Source organism: Lepidochelys kempii, chromosome 27, assembly GCF_965140265.1.
Source record: "Lepidochelys kempii isolate rLepKem1 chromosome 27, rLepKem1.hap2, whole genome shotgun sequence".
NCBI classification, from domain to species: domain Eukaryota; kingdom Metazoa; phylum Chordata; order Testudines; family Cheloniidae; genus Lepidochelys; species Lepidochelys kempii.
The window spans coordinates 13,412,349-13,421,854 of record NC_133282.1 but is presented as its reverse complement, the minus strand read 5'-3'; the positions used below and the strand labels follow the sequence as shown (position 1 = coordinate 13,421,854).

Here is a 9,506-nt window from a genome sequence, read left to right as displayed (position 1 = left end):
TTTAAAAAGGTAGCAGGCCCTATAAGGAGTGATGCTGGGGATTAGGGGCAGGCCATTCAAAAAGGTTGGAGCTATTGGCCCAAGGAGGATGCTGTGGCCAAAGTCCAGGGCCCGAAGGATCCTTGGGGTGGGGAGGGAGAGACATCTGACCCATCTAAAGCAAGGAGAGGGGAGTGCTGGGCGGGGGTGCTTACTTTTCAAATAAAAGTTTCTAGCCTGCATGGTTATGGAGAAAGCTTGAAAATGTGACTCTTAGAGAGTCAAAAACCAGGTTGCCAACTAAAAGACCCCAAAATATAGTCATTCAAAAAAATCTTCATAAATTTAAAGCCTGTTTTATAATGTTATGGGAGGACTTATTCATGATTTTTTAATGCTTCAGATAGGCAATACTGAGGTCGTTCCAGGTATGGGGAATGTCATGTACAAAGGCACAAAGTTAAGAGAGGATGAAGATGGACAGAATACATTAAAAGGTAAAGAACAAGACAGGGAGGATGCTGATTGATGTCCTGGCATATTTATTAGTAGATGAAGCCAGGGACCAATTGGTTTAACCTGTTCATGAAAACAAAGGCGGAGATGCAGATGGAGACTGGAGCTGTTCAGCGCTTTGAACTCAGGGAGCTTCACAAAGAAGAAGAAAGAAATGGGTTTGACGACAGTTGATGTGATAAGAGCCACAGGTAGGATGGGACACCATTTGAAATAAGTGTGAATATCCCAAGCCCGGGGGGCTCACCCACCCTGCCCTCCTGCAATAGCACATCATGGTGGCATTCCTTGCCTTGGGATATGGCTTTGGAGGTCGCAGTGCAAGGAGACTTTGTGGGTCCTTCATGTTTGGAGGAAAGAGTGACAAGGTAGGACCCTCTTAATCATTTAACTGGGCACTGGAAAGGGTGGAACACACCCTATTGCTCAGGCAGATGGCTCCACCCACTGGCTAGTTTGTGGATTGACAGACAGCTATCTGATAAAATGGACAAGAAACCTGATTGAGAGAGAAAGTGGGGTTTGTTTTTTTTCTTATTATTATTCAGTGTCTAAAACCTCTACGCTTTTTGTTTATCAGCACCCATTTAACTCAAGACAAGATAAAGTATTGAACAGGGAGAAAAATTCTTCAGTGGTTGAGGTTTTTCGCTAGGATGAACCCAAAGCCTAACTCACCGGGTCTCTTTCTTTACTCTGCTAGAATGGTTGAGCAGCACCTCACTCTACTTTTCTCCTGTGGCTGCCCTGTTTCCCTCCTGCAGTTTGTACTGATGTGGGGAAAGGTCAAGGTCACTGAGACATGTTAGAGTATGTGAGAGGTCTTTAAAAATTAGACCATTTACTTCTTAATACATGCATGAATTACATAACTCTGACTTAACTGAAAATTTTATATGTGTGTAACTTCTGTTTGTTTTTCACTTCAGAAATATCTGGAACGTTGAACTTATCTTCCCTGGAGGTCTCCTGGAAGGATGCAGAAATAGCTGAGGACTTAATTATAGGACCTGGGATGCTGAATTAAACAACAGCTTTTCTTCCAACTGTTTGCTCAGGTGTTTGAGATACAAATATTAACAAAACAAAGGAAAACCAAGTGTTTTAAACAGTGCATTTTAAAAACCACAATTAGAAGCAACCTGACAAAAGGGAAAAAATGGGCTTCTGACATTTTTGCTTCTTCCGGAGGTGTAAAGAAAATATGAATTAAAAAAATTCTGAAGCACTGGATAGTAGAATTATGAACCTGTCTGTCTGTATCCATATGTTGTCTCTGTCTTATAAATTAGATTATAAGGTTTCTGGGACGGGGACAGTCTTTTTGCTCTGTATTTGTACAGCACCTAGCACAGTGGGATCCTGATCTATAATTAGGGCTCCTAGGTAATACAAATAAAAATTATTAATAGTGTCATCACAGATAACATGGAAAATAAACCCAATTAAGTGAGAGGGGAATAATTTTATTATTATTATTTGGTGTTTAAAACCTCTCAAATTTTATTTGATTTTGTCAGCATCTGTTTAACTCAAACACACAGGAGAAAACCCCTCTTTGTTGAGGACTGATCACATATATACATCCTTTAACTAAAGGCTGAGAAAGCCCCAAGCCCACATTTCCAAATGACCCACGGGCTATATTTATGCTGCAGTGTAAACCAAGGTTTGAACTCAGGATCAAACCTAACTCTTCTGCTGTCTACAAATCGCACTAACCTAGGGCTTGGACCTAGGTTTCCTGAACAGGGGTGGAAGGTCTGACCCTGAGTCAAGATGGGTTCCAGGGTAGCCCTATTGCTTTGCAAACAGTTGGAAGAAAAGCTGTTGTTTAATTCAGCATCCCAGGTCCTATAATTAAGTCCTCAGCTATTTCTGCACCCTTCCAGGAGATCTCCAGGGAAGATAAGCTCTACGTTCCAGATGCAGCCCCCCTGGACTCGTGCTCTGGTATCAAAAGTATCTAACAGTTCTATGGGCTGAATTTCTTTGTCATTTGGACAGTCAAGTTTTACCACACTACCACTAACCAAGGTCTAGAGCGGACACATTTTGGAAGGGTGCTAGAAAGTCTGGGATATCAGTGATTGGTCTTGGGCCCGCATGGTTCAACAAACAGTGTTCAACAATTGGTAATCTGCTGGCACAAACAAGTGTAGATGCTCAAGCTGTAGGTTAACGAACCCAGGGTGTGCTCATTTGTGTTCTGTTAACCATGGGCTTACATTGCAGTGTAGATATATCCACAGAGACCTCTGACAAAAGGGAAGCATAACTTTGCTAAGGAAAAAAAGTAGAAACTAAAATAATTATAAACATTTCCAGCCTTTATTATGCATCATAAAGAAGCATAAAAAGACAGATCACCTTTAAACATAAAATAGTGAAGGGTTCAAACTCCAATTGAACTTGAACCCATGACCTCAGGGGCCTCAAGTTCAAAACCAGGCAGAGAGTTGTGCAAGGAAAACTGTTCCTATATACGACCACTCATGGGCCCGTGGTTTGAAGCCAGGCCATAGTGGCCACTGGAGACCCTGGGTTCAACTGGGAGGCAGCTGCTGGGAGGTGAAGGTGCAGGTTCAAATCCAGCCCAAAATAGCTTGCGGTGGGACTTGGGTTCCAATCCAGCCCAAAATGGCGGATGAGGATCCCAGATTCAAATCCAGACCCGGACAACTCCTGGGGGTCCCCTGTGCGTGAGTTAGGTTTGGGGCCCCCCAGGAGCTGTCCGGGGCTAGATTCGAACCCCCGTCCGCACCCTGCAGTTACAGCCTCATCACGTGACCCCCAAGGTAGCTTCCGCTCCCACGTTGCAATAATCTCCAGGACTGAAGGGGGAAGGAGTCAAAGTAACTGGGATTCTCTAGCCTCCCCCTTGGCCAACTCTACGGTCCTTGGGAAGGCGATCAGGCAGCCAACCAATCAGAAGTCCCAAAGGAGCCAATCAGAACCTGGGGACGTGAGCACGTCGTCGCCGTTTCACGCAGGCCGAATGTCCCGGATTTTGGTAGGCGGGGACTCATCCAGGAGAGCCAATAGGGAGCGCACGTTCTGTCCCCACGAGGCAACGGGGCAGCGCACGTTGCGTGGCGGCGGCCAATGGGAGTGGAGGACGCGGAGGTACAGGGCAAGGTGAGCGGCGGGGCGGGGCTTGCTCTCCTGTCTCAAAGGGCTGCAGCTCGGGGGCTCGCGTGGGGGTGACCGTCCGCAGGTGAGGTGCCCGAGCTGGCTGCTGCTGGGCCCCGGCTCCGGCTGCAGCCCGAGCTTGGCTCGCTGGGGCGGCCGCCTTCTCCTCTGACCTTCGTGGCTGGAGCAGTTGAGGGGAGAGGGGGCAGAAAGGGGGGGCAGTTGAGGGGAGAGGGGGCAGAAAGGGGGGGCAGTTGAGGGGAGAGGGGGCAGAAAGGGGGGGCAGTTGAGGGGAGAGGGGGCAGTTGAGGGGAGAGGGGGCAGTTGAGGGGAGAGGGGGCAGAAAGGGGGGGCAGTTGAGGGGGGAGGGGGCAGAAAGGGGGGGCAGTTGAGGGGAGAGGGGGCAGAAAGGGGGGGCAGTTGAGGGGAGAGGGGGCAGAAAGGGGGGGCAGTTGAGGGGAGAGGGGGCAGAAAGGGGGGGCAGTTGAGGGGAGAGGGGGCAGAAAGGGGGGCAGTTGAGGGGGGAGGGGGCCTTTTACTGATTTGCTGCACCCTCCCCCTTATGAGGGTGGGTCTTGATTATGACAATAAGTGTATTTTTAAAGTGTAGTGGCTAACAATAACGGTGTGTTTTAAAACTGGCATTGACAGGGAAAGCTGTACTGTAACTTATTCTCTGGTCAACGGTGAAACTTTAGGCTCCACCCCACCAGAATTCGCCTCTACCTGCTAACAACTTGTCCCTGTGCTGAATGAGTCTTTTAAATATACTAGCTTTAAAACTTTAATCTAGGCAATCCCTTAGTTTATTCTTCCCATCTTGGCCCTCGTGGTGACTTTCCACAATTGGAGGTCACTGTCTCGCTCATGCTACTCCATCTGTGTGGTTCTCTCTTGTTTCTGAGGGACTGACTCAACCCTTCTGTCAGCATCCATTGAAAGCCAGCCTTTTCTTTTAGTTTAGTTTTATTATTGAAACTCAGCAAAACCCTTTTGTGAGCCTGTGTCTGAAGGACCCCAAGTAAAACTACAACAAACTTCAGCAGAGAGCGAGACTGAGTTGTAATTGAAGGGAGAATCAGGGGAAGGAAGCAGGACAAGGATAAGGCACAGTAGCTAAATTTTGTTTATAGTTCTCCTGGGGAGCGTATGTTGATCTGATGTGCATTCTACTGTAAAGAGTAACATGGGGTTTGGGTATGTGGTGTTCCTTTTCAATGTGTTTTTGCTTTCTTCTCACTAGATCAGTCAAAATGCAGACTCCAGTGGCCCTCCTTGCTTCTCCAGCTCTGGTAAGCAGCTTTTTGTTTGCAGAGGAGTAATGCCAGGAAGTGGGGATGCAGCTACCATGGGAAATGAAGGCATTTCTGTTTAGAGCTGTGTTCAAAATGCTGTCCCAGACACCCTTCTATTTGGGATGTGTTATGGTGGATAACTTTCAGTCCAGACTCCTTGACTGGGGGAATCAAGGTCATCTGTGGTGTTGGTGAAGGGAGGGTGGATATCTTCTCAGTCTCCATAGGGTTGTATTGTTATGCAAATCCAGAGGCTGAGAAGATATGCTAACCTCTTGTGGCTAAGGGTACTGCCACCTCCACTCTTGATAGGATTCCTTCCTAGTTGTAAGTCCCTCAAAGTGTACAACACTGGCTCAAAACTCAAATATAGTGGCACTAATTATACTTCAATAGTGTCTTGTCCTTAGATTATAGGTTATTGTTAGTCAGTTGGCTTGAGTCCCTGAGACATTTGCTTTCAAATTTTATCAGTGGAGTTGAGGGTGACTCTTAATTTCTTGTTCCCGACAAAAGCTGTTCAAAGACCCCAATAGATGACTGTAAACTGCCTTCAAATCTAAGGAATGTGGAGGTGTCCCATTATGGGTTATACGTCTTTCTTTCACTTCAGTTCCGCTGCTGTTCCAGGGCTCTGGCAAGGCCGGTTTCCATATCTGTACTGAGCAGGCCTGAGACTCAGACGGTACAGGTAAGACTAAAGAAAATTGCCCCTAGCGGCCGTAATTGTGTCTCTAATTCTAACATCTTGAGATGAAATGCCTCCTTGTCGTGGTTAGTCCTGTCATTAATCACTAGCCAGATGTATGTGGGTTTGGACAATGGAGATACTGTTTGTCTTCAGTGCCTGGCTCAGGTTACCAGCTCGAATGGCTGGTGACTGTGTACAGAGATTGAGGGGGAAGGGGAGGATAAGAAGCCTGTACATTAAGGAATGGCTAGAGGTTGTACTGTGGGTTGGAGTATTGCCCTACCAAGATGCTAGGGTTGCCTTTCAGCTGGGCAAAGTTTGGATGCCCTTGCTGTACCTAGAATAGAGGATAAAATGTAGACAGACACTTAATAAATGTATTCAATTAAAATAATGTTGCCGTCTGGCTTCTTCTCCCTTCTCCCCACAGCTCTCTGGTGTTTCCCATCTACAGCTGGCTCACCGGGAGTTCCAAACGAGCACTACCTCTAGGGATATTGATACTGCTGCGAAGTTCATTGGTGCAGGTGCTGCCACAGTTGGGGTGGCTGGTTCAGGAGCCGGTATTGGAACAGTGTTTGGCAGCTTGATCATCGGCTATGCCAGGTGAGCGAGCCACTGGCTTCAACTCTACTTCCCTGTTCCAGCAGTCAGTTTTGGAGGCCCTTTTTGTAAACACTCCGTTTTAGCTGTTACTTATTTTGTAGGAAAAGGACATTGAGACTGACCATAGCAAACAAAAAAGTGGGAGAGGAGTAAGAAGGTGAATTGAGAACTGTAAAAAGAAAAGGAGTACTTGTGGTGGTCCAAACCCCAAGGAACCATTTATAATGAGGATCTTGCGTTTTCATAGCAGCTTTTATCCACACACACATCCCACAGGCTTTACAAATTTAATTCCCAATTAATACACGCTAAGGAATCACTTTGCCCATCAGTGAAATTAAGGCACCTCTGGGGTAGAAAGTGACTTATTTACACTGCTAAACAGCTACACTACATAGTTTAAGACAGGATGTAAAGAATATCAATCACTTCCTCACTCTTTCAACATGTTTACAACACCTCAGTAGAACTTCACAGCTGTTGCCATCACACAGAGGGCATAATGCCATTAATGCTTGGTAAGGGATTGCTGCCTGATAAAATAATTCTGTGGAGACCAGCCTTCGGGGGTTTAGGGGATTGCACACAGACATGCTAAGAAATCAGAGAAATGCCTTGAACTATTTTGGCTTTCTCTCACTTCTTTCTCTGCTCAAACTTAATGCATGTGTGTGTTCTGAGTCTCCCACTGTCATGTCCACATTCATCCGTATCCACTATTCTGTGGGATCCTGTCTTCAGGAGGCATAACCTTACCACTGAATCCAGTAGCTTGTGAGAGAGCATCCTTAGCTCCTTGTGGAATAGATTTGTTTTTTTCTCACTTAGGAATCTGCTTTTTGATGTGTCCCTTACAGGAATCCCTCTCTCAAGCAGCAGCTCTTCTCCTACGCCATCCTGGGCTTTGCCCTGTCCGAGGCCATGGGACTCTTCTGTTTGATGGTGGCATTCCTCATCCTGTTTGCTATGTGACAGCCTCTGGGCCAACCCATGGCTTCCATCACTCTGTGTCCTCTCCGGTTTGAGTCTGCCTCCTTCACCAGAGCGTTCCAGATTTATAATTAAACAAAAGCTTTTCTCTTAATAAACTGGTTTCAGACTCCTCCTTTCTCACACTCAATATGGCCCAGTGGTGAGGCCTGGGATGTCCTTAGGGATTCATCTTCCATGGTATACTGATAAGAGAAAGTAATCTTGTAGGATTTTTAAAGATGACCCAGAAGGATAAGAATGGTGGGCTGCGGGAGAAGGTAGCTACTGTAAATAAGGTAGCAAGATAAGTAAAGTTGGCTGGTTGCTACTAAGTGACTTGAGTCTGCAGCTTTATACTACCATAATAGCTTGAGGGAAGGGCCACTGGTTCTGATCACATTCATAAATACAATGGTTTTACACAAATCTGTTAAGATCTCAAAAGACACAGCAGATGTTGCCATATTACAGCAGATAACTGCTTAAGCCGATATGAGACAGCACCATTCCCTCATATCAATATCTTAACTGGTGCCTTTCTCATGCAACATCTGAAACTGGGTATCTTGAGAGTCTCAGAAGGAGAATTTGAGCATATCTTGTAGTAGTAATTGAATGTGGGTAAGATATCTTTCATCATAGGAGAAGTTCCAACAACACATGCCTTATGCGTCTAACTTCCCTGTTGTGTTAGAGAAATGGGGTGGGCCAAAGGTCAGGGTTTAAAATAGCTGTCCTCAACCAACCTTCCCTGGGTTCTTTGCATCAGCTTCTGGTAAGCAATATGTAAAGTGGTACCCAGTGAAGGTTATTTTTCCACTTGAAAAATTCTGATGATCTGTCACTGATATTCAGACATGAATACATGGATTTTACTTCTGCGGCAGCTGTGCATAACTGACAGTGTTATAACAGATTGGAACATACCATAGAGAAAAGCACCAAGACTCTAACAGGTTCTAAATCAACTCAATTAAACTTCCTATGGTATCTTAGTGCAAAGAAAATTATGTGCTTAATAAAAATTGGAATATCACAACTCTGTTGAAATCTTACCTGGTTCTCTGCTTCTGATAAATTAATTCTAAAACAACTTTTAGTAAATTAAAGCCCATGTTGAAGTTCTAGTTTAACCTTTCCTGACAATGTGAATTTTAAAATGGATTGTACTAATAATGAGGGTGCTTTCTCATTACTTAGCTATCAGAGTAGCCTTATGAGGCAAACAGTAACAAGGAGTCAGAAGAAATCCCAAAACTCCCCTGTAGGAGTAAGAAAGTACCCTCAGGAGGCAGGGAGTGTGTTGAAGAAAATGGCTTACTTGAATCTCAGAGGAATCCAGGTTGAAAGTTGTTGGCTAAATATACATAAATGATTGTGAAAGGACTATGTTATTTTAAGTAGGTGACTTCTGTGTCCTGGTGTTTAGCTAGTTAGGGGCATTCCCCTTGCATGGCTGGAACTGCTTTGTGTACATAGTCATATGGTACCATAGCTAAGGCTCTACAGTTGTGTTTCCTAGGCAACTGCTGTATTAAGTGAGCTAAAACTCACTTAATACAATGAACCTTGTCCTGTTTTTCCTATCTTACACAAGCCCAGTATCTACCTTTTTCTGAGGAAAGTGATTATGTGGGGAGCAAGTATCTGTGTGGAGAGAGGAGGAATCTGGGACAAATGACATTGTGTGAAATCCCAATAAAGAGGAAGGCAGGGGAAAAGGATTTGGAATGAATGTAACTTGTCCTGAGATAGGTAGCTGAGATAGGTGGACTGCTCTGAGGATGTACATAGTCCTGCTGGAGGGGATCACTGTACATGGAGCAGGATCAATGACTTTTTAAATGAAAAGACTCTTGAGACTTAGATCCTCTAAGGTATTTAGACACCTAACTCTTATTTCAATGGAGGTAAGGTGCATCATCAGTACTTCTGAGGATCTGGGCCTTGACTGGTTTGTTTATAGGTGTGGCTTCTTAACATGCTTGACTTACCCCCACTCAAGGTTGGCCTTAAGCATAAATAAAGGAAGCGGCTATGTAGGACTCTACAATCGTCCCACATGAGCCTGGCAGCTCCCTCTTTTCCTCTCTGGCAGTAGGAAAGATGGGAGTGGCAATAACACATCACTGGTGCCTTTATCTTTTTCCATAGGGCCACATAGGCCCTCACGTGGAGGATGGACTTGTATTAGGGGTCTCTTACGTCCTGGTTGAGTACCCTATCCACTAGGCTAAAGGTTATAAGGGAGCACCTCCTCCTGGCTGTTTTGTTTTGGGTTCCACATGTGACTTAGTGGGCCAAATACCTATCTT

At 45.3% G+C, this 9,506-nt stretch overlaps 1 protein-coding gene across 2 annotated transcripts; it reads left to right on the top strand.

Moving 5' to 3' along the window:
* The first annotated feature begins 3,478 nt into the window (after window positions 1-3,478).
* On the top strand, window positions 3,479-7,307 carry ATP5MC1 (ATP synthase membrane subunit c locus 1). 2 transcript variants are annotated; one of them, XM_073326007.1, is made up of 5 exons: window positions 3,479-3,633; window positions 4,871-4,919; window positions 5,536-5,613; window positions 6,044-6,219; window positions 7,077-7,307. In XM_073326007.1, the coding sequence occupies exons 1-5, from the start codon at window positions 3,494-3,496 to the stop codon at window positions 7,189-7,191; spliced, it is 558 nt and encodes a 185-aa protein (XP_073182108.1). In that variant the 5' UTR covers window positions 3,479-3,493; the 3' UTR covers window positions 7,192-7,307. The 2 variants fall into 2 exon arrangements, with proteins under 2 accessions (XP_073182108.1, XP_073182109.1); XM_073326008.1 differs by having other exon boundaries at window positions 3,630-3,712.
* The last annotated feature ends 2,199 nt before the right edge of the window (window positions 7,308-9,506 follow it).

Excerpts from the sequence above, each read along its gene's own strand:
- ATP5MC1 (XM_073326007.1), top strand. The coding sequence starts at position 3,494 with ATGTCCCGGATTTTGGTAGGCGGGGACTCATCCAGGAGAGCCAATAGG. Across the intron at positions 4,920-5,535 it reads TCCTTGCTTCTCCAGCTCTG|TTCCGCTGCTGTTCCAGGGC; the intron begins GTAAGCAGCTTT and ends CTTTCACTTCAG. Across the intron at positions 6,220-7,076 it reads TTGATCATCGGCTATGCCAG|GAATCCCTCTCTCAAGCAGC; the intron begins GTGAGCGAGCCA and ends TGTCCCTTACAG.